Raw genomic sequence first — 22,936 nt, 5'->3', positions numbered from 1 at the left:
AATAAACATTTTTATTGTTTTTATGATGGAAACATTTAGGAAATGACATTTATAACCCAGGGACAAAAATGTGATAGTGTTATAGTTGCAGTTTTTGTTTTGTTCATGTACAATTACATAAATGAAGGACATTGAATAGGAGTCCATAGCAGCAAACCCAGGTCATTTGATGTCAGCCTTACTGAACACAGGGAAACTTACATCTGACTCTATCAAGTAACATGATTTTAAAAAGAAAATTCAGTTTAATAAGCTGTGGAGTTTTCTCTGACTTCAGTGAGAATTACAAGGAAACCAGTTCTCTAGTTATTTGTGTGTCCTCCAGCATGATTCTAGGGTCAGCTTCCTGGAGAGGTGTTTTCTCAGGTTTTAAAAAAGGCTTTTTAAAACATATTTTTTCCACTTTTGTTGGGGTCTTGCACACTTAACCCCAGCAAATGCGGAAGATCCACTCTAATGGAAGAATGCAAAAGGTCCCAGTGGCCTAGAGTACCTCCACTGTAGATGTCCATGGGGAGTCTCTTGAAGATATTGAGGTCTGTCTGTGTTGGATATATATGTATGACTGCACTAGTGTACTGTGCTTGTTCACTGTAATGAAATTACTTTGCTTAGTTCTTCTGTGTTTTTCTCTCACAGATTATTTGAAAAATCTTTTGGAAGATTCAGCAGATTTCAGAGACACACAAGGTAATTGCTCTAGAGTTATATATCTAGTTAAATGAAAAACTTAATTTGGCATATTTGGTAGGCATTTCTGACATGTGATTAGATTCAAGGTTAAGGGAAAGCATACTTTTGGTTTCCTCTTTTCCTGCAATTCTTTGCATTCTTAAAAGTCTGCTTTGAGAGATTGGAGGAATGTTAACAGTGTGGAAAGGATCATGAGAGGGAAACAGGGAATGGGAACATGGTGTCCTATCCGCCTAAAAGGGCAAAAAGGTGTACTGGCAGCTAGTGAAGCATCTGGGATATCTGCTTATTACTGGGGCCTTTGTGAATGTTCTTCCTTCTGCCTCCTCCTCCTCCTCCTTTCCCCCCCCCCCCCCCCATCAAGCTCATTGAGGAGAAAATCAGAATGTGATGATGATGATGATAATAATGATAATAATGATAATGATAATAATAATAATAATAATCATAGTTTTATTTCTTGCCTGCCTCTCCTCACGGCTCAAGGTGGGTTACAGCATTACTAAAACAAACAAACACATAATCATTATAAAACACTCTATAAAATACATATGTTAAAACATATTTACATCAAATACATATTAAAATACGCAAAGCAAAAATTAGGCATACAGTGATGGATTTGTGACTGTGCCCATTTCCACCAAGGTAGAAATGGGCATCTGGCAGGAAAAAAATTGGTTTTTGAGTATTTTGGTTTTCCAGATAAGGGAGAATCGACCTGTATTGATTTGGTGGAATAAAACTGCTAGCAGTCTTAGATCCCTTCTACCCTACCATATAAAATCCACATTATCTGCTTTGAACTGGATTATATGGCAGTGTAGACTTTGAATCCAGTTCAAATCAGATAATGTGAATTTTCTGCTTCGACCTTCCTTTATATTTAATGTCCTTTCCTATAAAAGTGTGTCCTCATTCTACATGGCCAGTCTTTGGCTTTTTTAGAGCTGGAACTACAACTACATTTTAATGCAATGTCTCTAGGAAATCAAGAGAAATTTTGGAAATGAACTCTGAATTAACTGTACAAGAAATCTCTGATTCTTCTCTTCTGTGTTGAAACTGTGTGTGATGCATGAAGTTGACTTTTTGGGGGCAGCTAAGAAATTTATATTTAATTTCATGTTGCTTGTAGTCTCATACCTTCTAATAGCTGTTAGTTGGCACTACTTCATTTATGGTCTTGAGAACTGAGTTTTCAAAATTAGATTAAAACCACTTCCTGTCTTTTTTCCCTGTCAGTAAAGTACCATCCTGATCATTTCCCCCTATGCCCCCCTATAGTATAGGATTGCCCTATATGTGTATATTTTCATATGCCAGATTTCTTTTGAACTCCAGCTTACTGTGAGCAAATAAAATATTTGCACATGACACTCATTCACTATGACTTCATTCATCCAGAAGGAGTGGGTAAACGGGCCAGGATTTCCCCATTTTTGATTTGTTTAATGTGACTTCCAAATCAGGAGACCTACTTCTAACAACAAAGAGTCATAAGTCAGAGATACAATTTTGAATGTCATGCTACAAAAATAATGGATAGAGGACTTTGCCTTGTTTTTCTACTTCTTCTGGAAGGAGGGTTCAAGTGGGGAGGAATGAACAAAGATGCTCCAGCAAATTTCTTCATTTGCAATAGCCAAATTTGCAAAGAATTCAAAAGAACTATACTTTAATATAGCCATGTGTTATCCTTAGTAATGATGTGTATTAATATGTTTTACCCTTAAAACTGATGTGTTTTAATATGAATCCACAATTCTGTTTTGCTTTTAAGGTGCTCTTGCTATTGTCATAGAGGTAGCTAATCATGCCAATGACATTATGAAACAGGGTGTAAGTATGATCTTAACTATATACTCTATCATGATTTTAAACCTATAAGCATAACAGTATTAACATTTTAGAACTCTTTGAGATATTTCTCTCCCTGTGTGTATATCACAATTGCATTTGGATCTTGTGCAGGACCAGTTTTGAGTTTTTCTTTTATCTGAAAACTCTCACAGTTGCAATCAGAACCAGGCTGAATATTACCTCTCAGAATTCTTCTTTGTGGAACCACCTCCTAAGGGACATACAGCTGGTCCATTCACTTTTCACTTTCAAAGTATTTCTAAAGCCTAGTTTTGTAAGTGGATTCACCCAGGAATATTGTATCATTATCTGCAATATTGAAGAAAAAAATCCAAACCCTAATATGTACATTTCCAGCTTGTAGCAACTCTTATTGTATATCAGGTTTCATGAAAACATCCCTTCCTTGAATATTGGCTTCAGTAATACATACATACTAATGCACAGAATGTGAAAGTATGAAAATATTTCCATAGTCCATTCAGTTAACAGTTATTTTGTGTTTGTCTAGGACTTTTTCTATATAATACTTCCTATGCTTCTTTGTTTACAATGACTTTATACTTTCATTCTCTAGGATAACTTTCAGAAGCTTATGCAAATACAGTACAGTTTAAATGGCCACCATGAGATTGTGCAGCCAGGAAGGGTAAGTTCACGAATGGGTATTATAAGATGTTAAAGGAAAACCAGAGCTTCAAGCCTGCTTTTTGTGATTATCTAATGTGCCAAAATAATCTAAATCAGTGGTTCCCAACTTTTGGTGCTCCAGGTGTTTTGGACTTCAGCTCCCACAATTCCTAACAGCTGAGAAGATGGCTCGGATTTCTGGGAATTGAAGTCCAAAACACCTGGAGGACTTGGGAACCACTGATCTAAAGGAAAGAGGGAAGATACTGTAATTATGCGTACAACCTTTTTGCACTGAAGACTGATGCGGCAATTGTAGGAAGTGGGGAGGAGAAGCACTTTCTTCTTCGTGGTCTCTGTGAAAGTTGCACTGATAGTATTTCCTGCACCTGCAGTAGAAAGTACCATAAGTGCAAATTTCACAGATGACCACTCAAAGAAACACGGTTGCAGATAAGCAACCATTCCTTATCACTGCACTGTGGCCTAGACAGACACAGGCAGACCTTGTCTCCCTCCTTACATTGTAGCTGGATTTGCTAAACTCTGATGTCTGAAACTGAGTTTATCCAAGTTTATTTATCCAAGTTTATTTAAGGGCTAATGATAGCTGCCTCTTTCGTGGCAATTTTCACTTATCTGTCAAGCTTATCTGTTTCTCTGCCTCCGTGGTTTTTCTTTTTGTTTTTTTAGACTCTTGATTAGGATGTAAACTTTTAAAATAAGTTCATCTCTTGTAAAAAGAGCCCATTCTGACTTCTGCATTTACATATCTGCTCGAACATCCAGGTTTTCTTAAAAGAAGGAACATTGATGAAGCTGTCCAGGAAAGTTATGCAGCCACGAATGTTCTTTTTGGTAAGTTGCCACAAACATTTCTTACATTCCTAACACTAGTGTGATTTCATAATAATTCAGCTAGTATACCACAAATATAATTTGTCAATTGACAATAGCCAACATGGGGATGGGAGCTTTCAAGAAGATGTGTCCCAGGTGATGCAGAAAACAAACATGGACATGTTGTGGGTGATCTTGGGCAAATCACACTCTTCAGCCTCAGAGGAAGACAAAGGCAAACCCATTGCCAAGAAAACACCCTTATAGGGCACCATAAATCAGAAGTGACTTGAAGACAGAGAATAGCAAAAAGGAACATTTCAAATTATTTTTTAAAACATTTATATTGCAGTTTAATGATGCTCTCCTGTATACAACTCCTGTACAGTCTGGAATGTATAAACTCAACAACATGCTGTCACTGGCTGGAATGAAAGTGAGTGAATGAAATTTCTGCCATTATCATATTTTGCAATATGTACCCTAAATTTCCACAAGGAGCTGGGATCACAATACACGATCTTTCCTTTGACCCTCACAGCAACCCTGTGAACAGCCTGGGGGCCCATCCACACAGCCATATAACCCAGAAATATCAAGGCAGAAAATCAGACAATATCTGCTTTGAACCGGGTTATCTGAGTCCACACTGCCATATAATCCAGTTCAAAGCAGATAATGTGAGATTTTACACAGCTGTGTGGAAGGGACCTGGGAGAGAGAGATTGACTCCAGGTATTCCCAGTATGTTACATCTTAGTGGAAAGTTGAGATTTTATATTTCTGGATCAGTTCAGTGCAATAGCCATTATACCAAAATTTCACACACATATAGATTTGTTACTATACAAGATTCCTAAGAGATAATTACAAACATACAAGTCTTTTCAAGACAAGGGTTTAAAAAAGTTGAACACCTGCAACTTCAATTCTGTGTGCTTCAGCTTTGAAGTGTATTAATATGTGCAGCATTAGTTATTTCATTTTTTAATTTTTAATGTTTTTACTTTGGGATACACACACACACAGAAACATACAATCGTTGATATTCCACAATCAAATTACAAGTATTTTTCCCCAGTCCCACCACCTCCCCATTTCTACCCATGTACCCCCACCCTAGACTTCTCTTTACGTAATATGAAGGTTCAGGAATACTGTTAAATATTTATACCTCAGTATGATCAAGCATGTAATCATTTCCCTTGATTTCACCAGCTATTCTGTTATCACTCAGAAACTTATTTTTCGGTAGCTCTATAAATACTGTGAAACAGTGTGCTAGGATTAATATAGTTAAACCCTTTAGAGCAGTGGTTCTCAACCTGTGGGCCACTGATGGGCCGTGACACCTAAAATAAGGTCTGCAAGACATGGGAGGGAAATCAGCTCTAGATTATTAAATATGGTTTTCCATGGGCGAGCAGATGGCGATTATTGGATGGCATATGTTCTGTATCAGAAACTAGAGCTGATGTGGTCTATAATATGCAGTTTTCTGAATCAGGACCCCAAATAATCAAAACAAATCTAAAGTTGACAAAAAACTGATTCGTAACTCTTTTGGTACTAATGTTGGAGAGTGGTCCCAGGTCAAATGGTCCCTGGTTAAAAAAAGGTTGGGAACCACTGCTTTAGAGATATGGTTTATTTTACATTTGTTATTTACCGTAATCTCTAAGATTAAAAAGTACTAATTTTTCTTAGAAGCTCAACCTTTTAAATACCTTACCATTGTTTCTTGCATTGTAATCTCCGTTTTCTGTAAATATTGTGCTGGTCTGTTGTACTTTTTATTTTCCCTTGCCATGCTTTTTGAGTTAAATAGTTGATAGAACCTTTTCCCTTTCTGACTAAGCTGTGTATTCTGCTTCTTTCTCAGGTTAGAAAACCAACCCATGAAGCTTACCAGAATGAACTTAACATTGAAAGTGTAGAACGGTCCTTTATTCTGTCTGCAAGGTAAATTATTAAATTATATTTACTTGAAAAACACAACACAATCTCCATTATTTTCTGCTCAACTTATGGACATTTACTCTTTCCCACCCCAGTTCCGCTACAGAAAGAGATGAATGGTTAGAAGCTATCTCTAAAGCAATTGAAGACTATACAAAGAAAAGAATTACTTTTAACCCTAGCAAAAGTCTGGAAGAGGTAAGTTTTCTCTTTCTTTAAAATTTCTCTCTTTATATATATGTATGCAATTGGGGCTACAGCATACTTGTCCATATTTCTTAGACTACATATTTATTTCACAGGATCAGCTACCTAGCTCTTTCAGGATTGCTGTAGTGCTGCATTCCTGCAAAGATGAGAGTTAAACTAGATACCCTTGTGGTCCTTTCCAAATCTTAGGTTTGTCCTCTGTTTATAGTCAGCCTGTAATTATCATATTACTTTAGCAGAATATTAGGATAAACCTTTCAACATTAATAAAAGTGTGTACCAATTTCTTAGAGAGTTGGGCTCTTCCTTAAGATGTTCAGGTCTAGCTTTGAATTTTCTGCATTGATTAGAAGATTGATCTAGACAGCCTAAAGGCAACATCTAGCTTCACGATTGTATGATGTGTAGTAAGGTAACTTCAATAAATACCCCTGAAATAGTGATATGTTATTGTTTAGCTATTATGCTTTGGTTTTCACATGTGTGTGTGGCATTGGATTTTGCCATTATTATGTTGGAAACTGCTTTGCGTCCCCCCAGCGGTGAGAAAAGCAATATAGAAATACAGTAAATAAATAAATAAATCTGTTTATCATCTATCACATTTTTATTCTGCCTTTTAAAGACTTTAATCTAGCATACATGGTGGTCTTCCTTATATTTATCCTCACAACCATATGAGGTAGGATTGGCCGAGAGATATTGACTCCTGCAGAATCAGCCAGTGGGCATCACAGGGGATTGGGGGTTTGACTTGGGTCTCCCCAGTCCGGAATCAAAGCTGATGAAAAAAACTGTTGATGCTCTTGATAAATAATATACACACATGCGTACACACTGATATAAATTAACGGTTTTAATTAATGTATTGGTTTTAACTATGTATATTTAATAGATCTCATATTTAATTCTATGTTAATGTTTATATGCTTTTTAGTGTCAACTGCTTTGAATCTCCTTTGAGAGAGTGAAAGCAGGATGTGGATATACTACAAATAAATGAATATAATACATATAGTCCTAAATATAAAAAACATGTGCGTTTTTCCCCAAGTTGATAATCCATCTCTTTTTTTTTCTTAGGCAGACCCAGAGAAAGATCAAGAAGATAGTCCTGTAGGGTCAAAGGCTCCAATCTGGATTCCTGACACAAGAGCTACTATGTGTATGATTTGTACTAGTGAGTTCACACTGACGTGGAGAAGACACCACTGCAGAGCATGTGGGAAGGTTAGAAACATTTCACAGCTATACTGCATCGCCATCATGGAAAATATTAAATTTATTTATTTATTTATTTATTTATTTATTTACAGCATTTATATTCCGCCCTTCTCACCCCGAAGGGGACTCAGGGCAGATCACATTGCACACATAAAGGCAAACATTCAATGCCATAACGTAGAACAGAGACAGAGACAAGATGCAAGCACGGGCTGGCCTTGGTCAGAGTGATTTGTTGCAGCTGGCTTGCTTTCCAGCCTGCGCCACAGCCCGGCCTAATTTTAGACTGTTAACAAGCACTAAAATGTTGAGAAGATTGTACTGCAGTATAATGATATTTGCTGTAACTCACTATGTACAAAATGGCTTCAGAATCTAGAATAAATATCTGTTGTTTGTAGTAGAGGTCACTGTAAGCAGAAATTTTATCAAATATTTCTGTAGTCTGTCCTTGTTAATTGTATAATTGGCATTGAATGTTTACTGTATGTGTGTTCTGTGAGTCGCTGTGAGTCTCCTTCGCGATGAGAAGGGCGGGGTATGAATACTGTAAATAAATGAATAAATATTAGGCAAACCCAGTGTTTTTTACTGTAGCAAAGAACTATAGTTTGCTACTGCAGCTGAACCAAACCATACATTGTATTTCCTAATAAGAACTGAAATAGAAAGACAAGCCTATATCCACCATATCTGACCTCTAAAATATTTAATTTCTAAGACTGTTGAATATCTAATACTAAACCATCAATATCCATAAGATGAATATACTTTTCAAAGTACCGAATGTATCTCATTTACATATATTAATTCTGAATAGAATAAATAGTTCTTGTATGAAATCTAATTATATTGAAGCATGCAGTTGAGTACTCTAAAAGAACCATTCAGAAAAAATGTTTCTTTTTTCCAGGTAATCTGCCAGGCTTGTTCCTCAAATAAGCATAGGTTAGACTATATGAAAAATCATCCTGCTCGAGTATGTGATCATTGCTTTAAAGAGCTACAAAAACAGGGTAAGGACTTTCTTTGCTTAACTTGCTTTTAGTTTTTGCTACTTTTATTTTCGGTTCTGATTTCTTTTCAGGGGCTATAATCTCTGAGACAGAACTTAACTTTATTTTACTGTGTCTTGGGGCAGAATCCTTTGAAGATTAAGTGGAGTAGAATTAAATTCACAAAGGAAAAATGTTCTGTGTAACATATATTTTAATCTTAACTTTCGGGTTCTCCTGAGGTGAAAATGAATCTTGCTAATTAAATATTTTTCCTTGTTGTGCTATTTTTAAAATGTTTTGTATAAGTACAGCTTACACAAGTTTTAAGTTGTGTTTTGCAGTCACTTCTTTGATTTATATGGATGACAGTGTTCGTAAAAACTATATCCATTTGAGATCCATTTTTCAGGAGATTTGAAACGAGTTCAGTTACCCACAATTTTGTGGATACTATGGATTGTTAAAAAGACAAATACATGTGTCTTCAAACAGACGAGTCCTGAACTCTCCCTGGAAACCAAGACTACTAAACTGGGGTTATTGTACTTTGGCCATAACATTAGATGACTCAATAGAAGCTGAAGCTGAGATTTCTGTTTGTTTGTAACACAAAAGAAGTGAAACATTTTTCTCCAATTTAGATCATTTCTGCACATCTCCTAAAAATGGTTCTCCAGTAAACCACAGATCTCCATCTAGTGCCTTATCCACAGTGTTGCATAGTATCCCTTCAGGAAGAAAGCAGAAAAAGATTCCAGCTGCTCTCAAAGAAGTACGTGTAACGTATTTTTTTAAGTTATTTGTCTTGCAGAAAGTTTATAGTGACTCTTTAGTTGGAAGAGACCACCAGGGCCACCCAGTCCAACCCCCATTCTGCCTTGCAGGAACACACAAAGCACCCCCGACCGATCAACCTCTGATTAAAAACCTCCAGTGAAAGTTTTGAATGGAACAGAATACTTTATTTTGTCTTTTTAAATAGAATGCTATGGAATGTGTGTACTTACTATAAAGTAATATAGGCACACTCCATGATCACTGACACTTGTCTCTCTCTCCCATTATAGCTCTTTATATTATACTAGCTGTGCCCGGCCACGCGTTGCTGTGGCGAAGTATGGTGGTATGGGAAATAAAGTATTGATGACTTGTTGGTAGTTAAGGTAAAGGGTGAAGGTTTTCCCCTGACGTTAAGTCCAGTCATGTCTGACTCTGGGGGTTGGTGCTCATCTCCATTTCTAAGCCGAGAAGAGGCCTGATTGAAGAGGCCCTGGGCTGAGTGGGTTGCTAGGAGACCAAGTGGGCAGAGCTTAGCCTTCTAACTGGAAGCAATTGGATAAAAACAATTATTCCTCTACCTCTAATTAGGACTTTATTTTTCTTTTCTTTTTGTTGTATCAACCTAGAGGCGTGGATGAGGGGTTGTGCTGTCAATTTTCTAGGTTGTGGGATGTTTAGTTTTGTTGTTTTGTTGGTCGCCGGGATTCCACCACTCTTTTATATATATAGATTGCCTATCCCCTCCCCCCCTTTTTGGCAGCATCGCAGTTGAAACTCTTACTTATCTCTTGAGCCGAATTTAAATATTTACTCTTAATGAAGGACCAAGTTCCCTGGACTCCCTTTGTGCCTGAAACTGGTTCTCTGAGGATCTTAGAAGAATATAGATAGCTGTGCAAAAGAGAGAAAAAGAAAACCCACTAAAAGCTGTGTTTGATTCTGCAGGCATATTTTATGCAATGTGTAACTTTTAAATGGTTGGCACTCAACCATTTTATTAAGAGTGAAATAGTCCTGGATATTCATTGCTCATTTAAGATATGCTGTTGCAATTTAGTTGAATATTTTTCATATTTGGTTTATTAAAATGTATATTATTACTTTATACAATTTGGTGAAAAGCATTCCTGGAATATTAGAACTGTTTCCATGCCTGATTATTGAAAAAACAGCAGACATCCTGCAGAATTTCCAGACACTAATTATTTATCTAACTTAAATGTGTTTATATTCCAGTGGTTTCTGTATGAATCCTCTTAGCACTGCCTTCAAGTTCTGAGTTACTTAAATTTTTGATGTCTGTTTAAGGTATCCTGGGAAGTAGGTTACGTGCAGTACCTGCTATATGCTGTCTACACAGAACATTAATGCCAAAAACCTCAATGTGTGGTTTAGCTCAGCGCTCCCTGCTTAGTGCCAATTCATTCTTCAGTCCTTCTTCACAATAGCTTACACTGAACATTTTTAACAACCTCTTGGTTTTAATAATCTCCATATTTATGTCCTACTAAAAATGAAATATTCAGCAAAGGCTGCTCATACTAAATCATATCTACAATTCAGTTTTATCTTTTTTTAAAAAAAGGAAAATCTGCTATCTGTGATTTTTGTTGATGCTCGATGAATGGGGATGATGAGAGCTATAGAGCATCAGAGTAGGGAAGGCCATTATGCAGCCTTAACATATTTGAGAACCATTACATTGGGAGAAGGGTGTATTTAACAAAATGTAGAGCAGTGCTTCTCATGTTATCTGATACAGAGGCCTACAGTTATCTTCTTCCAGATTGCGAGGGGCCAGTACCTTATTTGTGCTGTTGGCTGCAACTGTTTCTTTCTTGGAAACTCCATGGACCAGTAGCCAGTGGTTTACAGGCTAACACTGATCCAGAGACCAGCACTTTGAGCAGCAGTGGGACTGAATGCCCTGATTAGGCAGTCAGGATTGGCTTCAGCACTCTATTAATCTCTATTTTTTACTTACTACCTTGGGATGCTGTAATTAAATGCTTGTTCAGAATTCCAGTCCCACTGAGAACAGCAAAATATTATTCCATAGGATTCCATCTTTAATGTGAGAACAATGGGGCAGGGATGGAGATTTATATACTTTGCTGAGTTTATTGAGAAGTCAGTGGTTGGCATAGGAAGAGATCATGAAAGGATGTAAAAGAAGAAAATAGTAATGTAAAAATGATAGAGCAGAGGGCAAGGAAAACAGAAAGCACTGAATAACACTGAAAGAGAAATAGGAAAGTTACCAGATACTGGGATGCAGATTTACCTGTAGTGGGCACAAACAGGTGGGCGATTTATCTCTGAAATTACTATGCAGATTTGGAAAGATAGAAACTGAGATTATGTGCCAGAGTTTCTCAAACTGCTCCTCCAGATGTTTTGGATTTCAGCTCTCACAATTCCTTGGACATGATGCTGGAGATAAGAATTAGACTTATGAGAGGAGGAGGAAGAAATATAGACAGAGCACTGCTCAGTTTGCTCATGCACAGCTTTCACTCTGAAATACAGCAGAGAACAATTCATTCATTTACTAGTGTGCATACCATTTTTTAAAGAGCAAACAACATTAAACATTATTTTGGATGTCTAGCTTGGAGTCTGGGTGTCTGGCTCCACTCCTGCAGTTTTAAAAGGCCAGATCAAGATGCCAGATAATAAAAGATGCAAGATGCGGATAATAAAATATATTGATGAGTGACTGTCTTACAGTACTATATTTTCTTTAATTGTAGGTATCTGCCAGTACAGAAGATTCTTCAATGAGTGGTTATTTATACAGATCAAAGAGTAGCAAAAAGCCATGGAAACACTTGTGGTTTGTGATAAAAAATAAGGTGCTATACACATATGCTGCTAGCGAGGTAAGAAATCAAAACTTGCATGCCAAGCTTATAAATATTTCATAGATAAATGGGATAAATGTTGGGGTGAAACTTAAAAGCTGAGGTCAGATTTTGATACATATATCAAATAGTTGCTAGTGAGTTTTTTCAAAGACTGATATGATGATGAAAAGTGCCTATAGCAGCACAAAATAGTAAGCTAGATTTTAACAAAAAATGCTTAATGTTTAGATATCTAAAAAGTTCTTATTATTAGCTCTTCACGTCAAAACCAGAATTTCTCAGAAACCGGAATTTTTGAAACTATAACCTATTCAATAAACCTGTTGAATGAGTATGATTTACTTACGTGTCTACTCAACATTCAATAATTCATTCATTTGATTTCCTCTACTAATGTCTGACAAGATTCAGACTATAATCCAAGTAATGTTCTAGCAGCTCTGAATAGAAAAGATATGTATCAAATAAGCAGCAAAATAAATGAATACACGAGGTTGAAACCAGAGGTTCCCTCTACTCATGGAAGTGTTCCTTGGGATCAATTCAAAAATGTTTTCATTAACATTGCAGGAAATGTTTTGGTTTTGTTTAGGTTTTTTGTACACAATTGCAACCATAGTTTACTGTTCAGGTGGTCGAAGTTATATCATGTCTCACTCTTGATTATTTTGAAAAATTAGGATGTAGCTGCTTTGGAGAGCCAGCCTTTATTGGGATTTACAGTTGCTGAAGTCAAAGATGAACACTTAGATTCTAAAGTTTTTCACCTGATGCACAAAAATACTTTGTTTTACATATTCAAAGCAGATGACCCCCAGTCAACCCAAAAGTAAGTTACCATTCTTTGATTAAACCTTGCATGTTCAATTGGGTTTTGGGATTATATACAAGCAGTTTTGGGTCATATACTTTATTTGCATAGTTTTTGTTGTTGCACAAGCGTGATTTCACCAATCTGTATTTAAGCAGGTCAGTATAAATCACAGATCAACTTATGACCCACTATTGTTGGTCTGCAACATCTATCAGTCTAACTAGATAAAGGCAAGAGAGCTTGCATTCCAACATCTGAAGGCTCAAACATTGCCTATTGAGTCATAGAACAAGATCTCACAAACTCATTTTTCAGATGGAGCACAAAATAGAGAAATGTATCTATAGAGTGTAGTTTCAAACAAACTTTGGCTAGGATCCAGTCATGTACTTTTGGATCTCACAGTTTGTCCCATAATCTGCAGTTGCCCATCCCATAATGTGTTCATCTGAAAATGTACTTCAGAATGCTCTGATTTAGCATCTCAAAAAGCTGTAGTGGGAGGTAAAGACTTAATTCTGCTAGTATTGTATTGTATATGTTTCCAAACACCTAGATATCCATCTTTTTAACTTGAGAATATTGAAAACCATTTAGTTACAGCCTACAGTGTGGTTTTGATTGAATGTTACAATTTCTAACTAATGACAAACAGAATGTAATAACAGTACATGCTAAGGAAAATATTCAACTGGAATTTGTTTTATTTAGTCACAAGAAAGTAATATTTCTTCTTCTTCAACAGGTGGATAGAAGCTTTTCAAGAAGCCACAATACTGTAACTTAGGTGGTGATGTCTTTCGTCTGAAGAAAAAAATGTCAAATGACACAAGCTCATATTATAGGAGATTCAATGAATTTTGTAAACATGAACCAATACAATCCTGGCTTGTACATCAGAGTTAGGAGACCTTGCCTCTTTTGTTCAGGCACCGTAATTTTTAAAGTAATGTGTATATTATCTTTTTGTCATACAAAAAGTGTTATTTATTAAACTGTGCCACTGTTTTATTTAATGGTCGAAATCATTTCTGAAATTCACATTGAATTCCATAGTGTCCTTGACCTTTGATTTTTACTTTTTATTTTAAAAAACTTGAGTTGGTTAAAAAAAACTCATTTGTTGCACAATTGTCACCATTAGTGTCAGACCTGCTGTTGAATTTTGCTGTTGACAGAAAGGCACATTCATTTTACAAAATCTAAATTTACAGAAATGTTATACACTCTGTTTTGGTGTAAGGTGAATTTATAATTTACCCGAAGCTTTTATATATTTAGAAATACTCCTCACTTCTTAAAATCTGCACATCAATACCTTTCAGTTGTCCTGATTTGGCAGGGACAGTCCCAATTAATCACTTCTTACCAACATTTTCAGGTACTTTTATAATATCCCAGTTTTTTACTTCCCCTTTTCTTCCTTTGTCCTCATTTTAGTTATTGTAAACTGAGCTCAACATTCATACCTTCCAGCTTTCCCACTTTTGGCAAGGACAATCTCATGTAATCCTTTGCTCTGTCTCACTTTTTCAGCTGTCCTGGTTTCTCTGTCCTCCTCCCACATCTTCCCTTACTTGGATTGTCACAAACTGAGTTTAAAATGCAATTGTTTGTACTCAACAGGTGAATATGACAGCTTCTTGTCTTTCCCCATACATTCAGGCAAAAGCAAACCACTGCATTTTTTCTTAGCTCCCTCACTTATTTATCATTCTGGCCAAATGTTGGTATTGCTTGGTCAGATGTGTACCAATTTCATCTGAAATGTTGGAGGGTATGAAAAATGCAGGAGTGCTTTGCACTCACTTAACTCCTCAGTGGGGGTGTATTTGTTTGTGGTGAAATTTTGGCTTCCTTGTAAATTCGGGCAAAAGCAAACAACTGCTGTCCTTCCTGTCTGTTGTGTTCTTCCTCATTATTAATGGTTACCATCTTGACCATACACTATTGTAGCTCTGCCACATGTCCTAGTTTACTGTACATCAATACAATATTGGTAGGTACGATTTACAAACACTTAAAATTGTTGCTGACTTCACTATATATGTATGTTCAAAACATATTTCTGAATGATTCTGTAACAGTCATGATTGATGCAAGTGTTTTTGAAGTGAAATGGAAAACACAATCCTAAATGGTCCATGAATTTCCTGCATAGTATTGTTATCACAAAATGTTTAAACAGAAAATCATACACCTAAATCCAGTTGTTAATCACAATTAAAGATCCATTTAATCTATGGAGCATACTTAAATGTATATTATATCAATATTCAACAGCTGAGCTGGGACTAAACATGGATTTAGCCACAGTGTAGAAAAAGAATGTTTATTACCATACTTGAGCCAGTTGGTGATGTTTTTCAAGAAAGTTTGAAAGGATAATATTTCTGTTCCTCTTGTGACATTCCAGCATATGTTACAGCAAGTCATAGTACCAAAATGTTTAAATGAACATGCAAAGTATATATTTAAAATAGTGAACTAGATCACTTAAACAATCCTTACTTTCAGCATGAACTTTTAGTTATATCCATTCCTCCTGAAGCGAGCACTACTATTCATATACACAATACAGAATATGACACCAAAGGTCTTGAAAACATGTTTTTGAAATCTTTGTAAATAATTGCTGAAACTGGCTTTGTGTAACAAAATACACAGTATTTAAGGGTGGATATAAATTTTGTGACATTTCAGATATTATTGGGCTACAGCTCCAAGCATTCCTCATGACTGTGTTGGTTAGGGGCTGTTGGGAACAGCAGTCCAACATAATTTGATGGGCAACATAATTCCCACCCCCAAGTTATAGCATTTACAAGGAATGTTATTTGATTCCTACATTAACAAGGGAGTTGGAGTAGATGGCCTTTTGGATACTTTTGAACTTTAGGATTTTATGCTTCCATCTAATTTTCAGTGCATAATTTATTCCATTAGGGTCATAAAGCATACCTTTATGTGAAAAAATATATGGAAATATTGAGGTTACATACCGAAAAAAGGAAGAAAATATTTTTTTTGTTTTGTTTTTGTGATGCAAAGCTGGTGTTACTCTTGTCATTCACTCGTTTGTATCTCATCTTTCTTCAAGACAGTTTACACAATTTTGATCAAAAAATACAGTGGGCTGTGTTGAGAAAGCAATGTCATGTTGCTCAACTGGATGTGTTAACAGATTACTTTCACTACAATTCAAATGTTTTTCTCTGCCCTTAACTGGTGAAGCTAACTCAACTGGGTATAAACAGGACTGCACAATATGTGACCTCTCAGATTTTGTGGACTGTAAATGTCTATAACCTTGCTAGGATAGCCAGTGATGAGAAATGATGGTATTATAGGTCAGCATCTGAAAGTCCACACATCCTCTATCTGCAGTGTATCGTGTATGCTTTGTTAAAAAGAATTCAGATATTGCCTCAGAGTGTCATAGAATATATTTCCCCCAACTCCAAAGTACAGTCGGACCTCTACATTTGTGGGTTTTACTTTTACAGATTTGTTTATTCTTGGATTTGATTAATACATTCTCTTTAGGAATCTCTAGGTCCATCATCACAACTCTGTCGGAAATTGGCCATAGATTTGCATGGGAGGATCAAGAGCCCTGATTCCCAATGTGGGGCACACACTCCAGGGGGGGAAATTTGTTTGGGGGGACAGGGCGGGCGGCATTCAAGCATGAGTTATTAACAGTGATTTTTTTTCATTTCTTATGATCCTAGGAGCCTCATATACTCCCTCTCTCTTTCTCTCTCTCTCTCTATATATATACAGTAGAGTCTCTTATCCAAGCTAAATGGGCTGGCAGAACCTTGGATAAGCGAATATCTTGGATAATAAGGAGGGATTAAGGAAAAGCCTATTAAACATCAATTTAGGTTATGATTTTACAAATTAAGCACCAAAACATCATGTTATACAACAAATTTGACAGAAAAAGTAGTTCAATACGCAGTAATGTTATGTTGTAATTACAGTAGAGTCTCACTTATCCAACACTTGCTTATCCAACGTTCTGGATTATCCAACGCATTTTTGTAGTCAATGTTTTCAATACATCGTGATATTTTGGTGCTAAATTCATAAATACAGTAATTACTACATAGCATTACTGCGTATTGAACTACAAGAGGGATACTCTTGCTGTTGCTGGGGGAACATTAAGAGAAGTGGTAGTTCTCATGAAGCTTTTCCTTGATTTGAGTCTACTAGGAGGAGGCTGATAGCCATGCAGTGGATAGCTTTCACAGTGTTCACAGTTAGCAACTTCCTGTCGCACATTGGGGGGGGGGGGGGGCAATGCCAGCTAGCTTGTAGAGTTTATCAACAGGTGTAGGTTTGAGACATCCTGTGCTTATTCTGCATTTTGACCAAATGTTGATGAACACCCCACTCATCAGTGTTCTTTTAACATTCGAATCTCTACAATATATATATATCTATATATATAAAAGAGTGATGGCATCAGGGCAGTGGACAAAACAACAAAAGTACAGGCCCCGCAACCTCGAAATTTGACAACACAACCCATCATCCATGCCTCCAGGTTGATACAACAAAAAGAAAAGAAAAATAAAGTCCTAATTAGAGGGAGAGCAATAATTGTTTTTATCCAATTGCTGCCAGTTTAGAGGGCTAATCTCTGCCCACTTGGTTGCCTAGCAACCAGCCAAGGGACAGCCAGGCTTCAGTTAGGGGACAGGCTGATTTAGGCCTCACTTAGGCTTCTTCCACAGATTATCTGATTTTAACTGGATTATATGGCAGTGTAGACTCAAGGCCCTTCTACACAGCTCTATAACCCATTTATAATCTTATATTATCTGCTTTGCACTGGATTATCTTGACTCCACACTGCCATATAATCCACTTCAGTGTGCATTTTATCCAGCTGTGAAGAAGGGGCCTCATATAATCCAGTTCTAAGCAGATAATAGAAGATTATCAATATACAGTAGAGTCTCACTTATCCAACATAAACAGGCCGGCAGGATAAGTGAATATGTTGGATAATAAGAAGGGATTCAGGAAAAGCCGATTAAACATCAAATTAGGTAATCGTTTTACAAATTAAGCGCCAAAACATCATATTATACAACAAATTTGACAGAAAAAGTAGTTCCATGCGCAGTAATGCTATGTAGTATTTACAGTAGAGTCTCACTTATCCAACACTCGCTTATCCAATGTTCTGGATTATCCAATGCATTTTTGTAGTCAATGTTTTAAATATATTGTGATATTTTGGTGCTAAATTCATAAATACAGTAATTACTACATAGCATTACTGTGTATTGAACTACTTTTTCTGCCAAATTTGTTGTCTAAGATGATATTTTGGTGCTTCATTTGTAAAATCATAACCTAATTTGATGTTTAATAGGCTTATCCTTAATGCCTCCTTATTATCCAACATATTCGCTTATCCAATATTCTGCCAGCCTGTTTATGTTGGATAAGTGAGACTCTACTGTACTATATTTTCAAATTTACCACTACAATATCACAATGAATTTAAAACACTGACTAAACCCAGGACAGTAAATAAACAGGGGAATTCCACACAGGAAACAATCAGGGCCAGCTAACACCTCCCAACAAAGTATTCCCATCATCAAAGTCTGGCAAATCCTCTGTTTTCTCAGGGCCACAGACAGTAGAAGCACATAAAATATCGCAAACAATACCATTCTGAAAACAAGGGAATTCCAGACAGGAAACAATCAGGGCCAGCTAACACCTCCCAACAAAAAATTCACTCAGGGAGGAAGCAGCCAGGCTTTAAAGCTGCAAGGCCATTACATCCTAATCATTTTTCCTAATTGCAGCATTCATACTTGCCTCCAACAGACAAAAAAAACCAATCAGAAATATTGTATATTCACAACCTTTAGGAAATAATATCCCCTGATGGCGCAGCGTGTTAAAGCGCTGAGCTGCTGAACTTCTGGACCGAAAGGCTGCAGGTTTGAATTGGGGGAGCGGAGAGAGCCCCCACTGTTAGCCCCAGCTTCTGCCAACCCAGAAGTTCAAAAACATGCAAATGTGAGTGCATCAATAGGTACTGCTCTGGCGGGAAGGTAACGCCGCTCTATGCAGTCATCCCACATGACCTTGGAGGAGTCTATGGACAACGCTGGCTCTTCGGCTTAGAAATGGAGATGAGCACCAACACTCTGAGTCAGACATAACTGGACTTAATGTCAGGGGAAAACGTTTACCCTTTACCTTAACTACCACCAGTTCCTCAATACTTTATTTCCCATACCACCATATTTTGCCACAGCAACGCGTGGCCGGGCACAGCTAGTATATATATATATGTGTGTGTGTGTGTGTGTGTGTGTGTGTTCTGCATATGAATGTAGCAAAAAAATCTGAAAAAAACACAAAGCACAATTATTACTTTGATAAGTAAGTCGCTATTTTTGTATGAAATAAAATAAGTATTATCAACCACAAGAAAATTAATATCAGGTGACAGGATATTTTTACATATCCTCACCAAATGAGGTTGGACACTTAAGTTACCCTGAATTCGATGCAGATTGCTCAAATCAATTTGTTCTTTTATTTTTCTCTTTCACAGATACCATGTTCTTTGGAAGCTTGCTTAGACTAAGTTAATGGCTTTTTAGGCTTCCTCCATGTAAATAGGAGTTCACTTTTTGAATAATAAGAGTTATATGTCACGGGGAGGGGTGTGTCAGGATTTTAAAGATGCTTCAAGTGCGGCAGGGCAATATAAAGGTTGGGAACCACTGATCTAGAGATTCCTAAGGAGGTGTCCTCACATTTTTTTAAAAAGGATTTTAATTATGTGTTTTTTCCCCACCTTTGGGTAGAGGTCCTGTACCCCTAGCTGAGGGAATATGGAGGACTGACTGTAATACTAAATTTTCATGAGCAGTTTAGACTGAAAGTATAATTCAAGTGACATTTTGGAAGTCAGAGCCCCTAGGAGCTTTAAAAATACTTAGTGAAAACAAAACTATAGATAACATTTTCATATAACTTGCACTTAGGATAATGTGGTGACTCACAAGCCGAGGGCTTCTGCTGAAACATGATATTTTCCTTTGAAAGCATGCATAATTATCATTCCCTTTGATGACTACCACCTCTTCCCCCTAAAAAGACAGACCTATTGATAATTTTCCTTGGATTGAGATAGAACTGATGTTATGTTTGAGGAAACTGCATGAGTTTTCTGAATATATTTATGAGCAAGTTCTCCTGAACAACTCTATTCTTCAAGGTACTTGGCACCAAGGAAAGTGATAAGAGGAATAATATAGTTAATCCAAATAGTATTAAGAAGCAGACATGATCGTCTAATATATGGAACTGAATAAATTAAATGTTAAGTGGTGAGTTGAGTAATTTCCATCAGCCTAACTTTCTTCCATAATGAGTATTCACTGCTCAATAGGCAAAAGCAGAGTTCATAGTTGGTTGTTTAGATGCAAATCCTGACTGAATAAATCCATGACAAGTTCCAACTGGAGCTGTCACTTTACAGTTAGCTTATTAAAATATTTTAAAATAGTGTATAGAAAACCATCTGACAATTGTGTCAGACTTTCTCAGCTCCTAAGGAAAGCCTCCAGAATGTTTGAAAAGAAGCATATGAATAGAAATATTAGTACCATGATTTCAAAAGAAGCAAACAAAATGTGACTGCAGTTCAGAACTCCATTTGGGTTGTATCTGGATGTTTGGCTTTTTTGCTGCCTGATAAAAAAGCTGAATTTATGGAGCTGAAATATTTCAAAAGTAATTTGGTTAGTGGAAAAGGACATATGAACTGGAACATGTACTTTATACAAGGATGTCACTAAATGACCCTCTGGACTGTGACATTTATAATTAACATTTTCATCACTCAAGAACATGAGCCATGCTAAAACTGGAATGCCACACAACTCTTGTTTCTTATCTACACTAGAGTCTCACTTAGCCAACATAAACGGGCTGGCAAAAATGTTGGATAATAAGAATTAAGGAAAAGACTATTAAACATCAAATTATGTTATGATTTACAAATTAAGCACCAAAACATGATACTTTACAACAAGTCTGTTTGGGAGTGTAGCTGCACTTGTGTTGTTGTTGGGTGTGTTGGCCTGTTGCGCTTGCTGCCTAGAGAAACAGCTGTGGATCAGAGTGGGAGGCAAACTACGTTGGATAATACACAATGTTGGATAAGCGAAGATTGGATATGCGAGACTACTGTATTACTAGTTAATGCAGTTTCATAAGGTGAACTAGCACTGCTGAGAAAAAGGACTTACCGAAGAATGTCTGCACATCAGCAAAATCCCAAATGCCGCAATTCAATTTCACTTTATTTAATTTCATACAAATCTCCCAATTCACAACTATATTCCCAGCCAGCTACAGATACAAAAACAGTACTGTGACAGCTTAAAAAAATCCAACTAGAGTGCTATTCAAAACAGCCAAAAAGTTCTGAGTTCTCATTGACCAAAGCATTCAAAACCAACATTGGATCAAAGAATGCTCTGAAGACTAATTGATAAATAAATAAATATAGGCAAACATTAGACAATACTACTACTTTCCTTTCTGGATTTTGTTTTATGTTTCTTCACCTTCAGCCAGTTTTCCACCCATCCCAGCCAATGAGGCAGGTTTGATAATTCTGTGACTACAATATATAGTGCTTGTTTTCTTTGTATTACAAAAGAGCATGTATTCTGCAGATGGTGAACTGCAACTCTTATCAGCATTAGCCAGAAGAGAAAGCAGTAAGATGGAGCTAGTCTGCAAATGCTATTTTTTAAAACAAATGTCTAAATTCAAGTATTATTTATTACTCAAGCGACAACTAAACACTTTGCTGCCTCCTCTATGCATATACATATGAGATCTGGTATCAAAATAATCCTAAAACATGTTGGATGTTAGAAGTGTTGCAGAGAAGGGCAACTAATACTATCAGAGGCCTGAAGCACCTTCCTGCACAACAAAAAATGTTTGGAATTTTATGATTTAGAAAATATTGGCAAAACATAATATGGGGTAACTGTGGTTTATGAAAGCCTATACCATCTTGGGAAAATATCATTTGCCTTCATATTTTTAAATCTCAGGTCATCTGGAATACTGTAGCTTCAAAATAAAAGTTTTACAAAATACCTGGATCCATTGTAGTGCAATTAGTAAAATGCCTGGAAACTGAGCACTGTGAGGAAAGGGTTAAGGAGCTGGGTGTCTTCTGCGTGGAGAAAAGATGGATGGGTGCTTGATAGCCTTATTATTATTATTATTATTGAATTATTATTATTAACGTGTGAATACTATAGATGTGGGCGAAACGTCAGGTGAGATTTTTTTCTGAAACATGGCCATACAGCCCAGAAAACTCACAGCAACCCAGTGATTCTGGCGATGAAAGCCTTCGACAACACATAATAATAATAATAATAATAATAATAATAAACTTTATTTCTATTCCTTCCTATCTCCCCAAGGGGACTCGGGGTGAATTCCAACCTACAACAGCAAACATTCAATGCTATCACAAAAACAATATACCGACATAGAATCCCAGAAAACACCCACATATGAAAACAGCAATTATCAAATTAAACCTACTATCGGTGAATAAAACCTAACATCAATAAACTAAACCAACATAATCCAACGAAGATTACATAGTGACATAACATCTGAACAAACATCCACATTAATTTACAGAAGCCAGTTGGGAGTTCACAAAGTTGTTTCGGTTGGTTGTATGGCCTATGGAAGTAAAATGGGCTGACATAGACATGTTGGAGAAAGCTGCCCATCTAAAAGCACCATTGGCTGATAGTGGTTTGAAAAGGCCCACCTATAGCAGATTGTGGAGAGAAGATAAAAGGGAGGCTCACCGTCGCGCGTGCGCAGAAGACACTTAACCTGACCCTTAGGTAGTAAGTAGACAATTCAAAAGGCTGTTCCCATCCCCCGTGACTACTCCCCCTTCAATCGCCATGACTACACGCCTGGCTCTTCTCCCTTCTCTTCCCCCGCCGTGC

General features: G+C 36.7%; 1 protein-coding gene and 1 long non-coding RNA gene across 2 annotated transcripts in view; one reads left to right on the top strand and one right to left on the bottom strand.

Annotated features, from left to right (window-relative positions):
- The window catches only part of fgd6 (FYVE, RhoGEF and PH domain containing 6), a 69,214-nt gene extending 55,320 nt beyond the window's left edge, over window positions 1–13,894 (top strand). The window contains exons 9-21 of the mRNA XM_008110852.3: window positions 640–690; window positions 2,477–2,535; window positions 3,134–3,205; window positions 3,976–4,044; window positions 4,379–4,462; window positions 5,909–5,988; window positions 6,081–6,183; window positions 7,279–7,425; window positions 8,333–8,435; window positions 9,059–9,189; window positions 11,951–12,079; window positions 12,745–12,893; window positions 13,624–13,894. Coding sequence (XP_008109059.2) covers window positions 640–690; window positions 2,477–2,535; window positions 3,134–3,205; window positions 3,976–4,044; window positions 4,379–4,462; window positions 5,909–5,988; window positions 6,081–6,183; window positions 7,279–7,425; window positions 8,333–8,435; window positions 9,059–9,189; window positions 11,951–12,079; window positions 12,745–12,893; window positions 13,624–13,660 — 1,214 coding nt within the window. The 3' untranslated portion in view covers window positions 13,661–13,894. The remainder of the gene's footprint in view (window positions 1–639; window positions 691–2,476; window positions 2,536–3,133; window positions 3,206–3,975; window positions 4,045–4,378; window positions 4,463–5,908; window positions 5,989–6,080; window positions 6,184–7,278; window positions 7,426–8,332; window positions 8,436–9,058; window positions 9,190–11,950; window positions 12,080–12,744; window positions 12,894–13,623) is intronic.
- LOC134299585 (uncharacterized) lies at window positions 1,127–22,929 on the bottom strand. The gene is made up of 2 exons (XR_010006793.1): window positions 22,790–22,929; window positions 1,127–1,195 (listed from the first exon to the last, which is right to left on the bottom strand). It is a non-coding gene; the product is annotated as an uncharacterized LOC134299585 (long non-coding RNA).
- Window positions 22,930–22,936: the final 7 nt, after the last annotated feature.

Source organism: Anolis carolinensis, chromosome 5 (assembly GCF_035594765.1).
Source record: "Anolis carolinensis isolate JA03-04 chromosome 5, rAnoCar3.1.pri, whole genome shotgun sequence".
Classification (NCBI taxonomy): Eukaryota; Metazoa; Chordata; class Lepidosauria; order Squamata; family Dactyloidae; genus Anolis; species Anolis carolinensis.
This window is presented reverse-complemented; position numbering and strand designations above follow the sequence as displayed.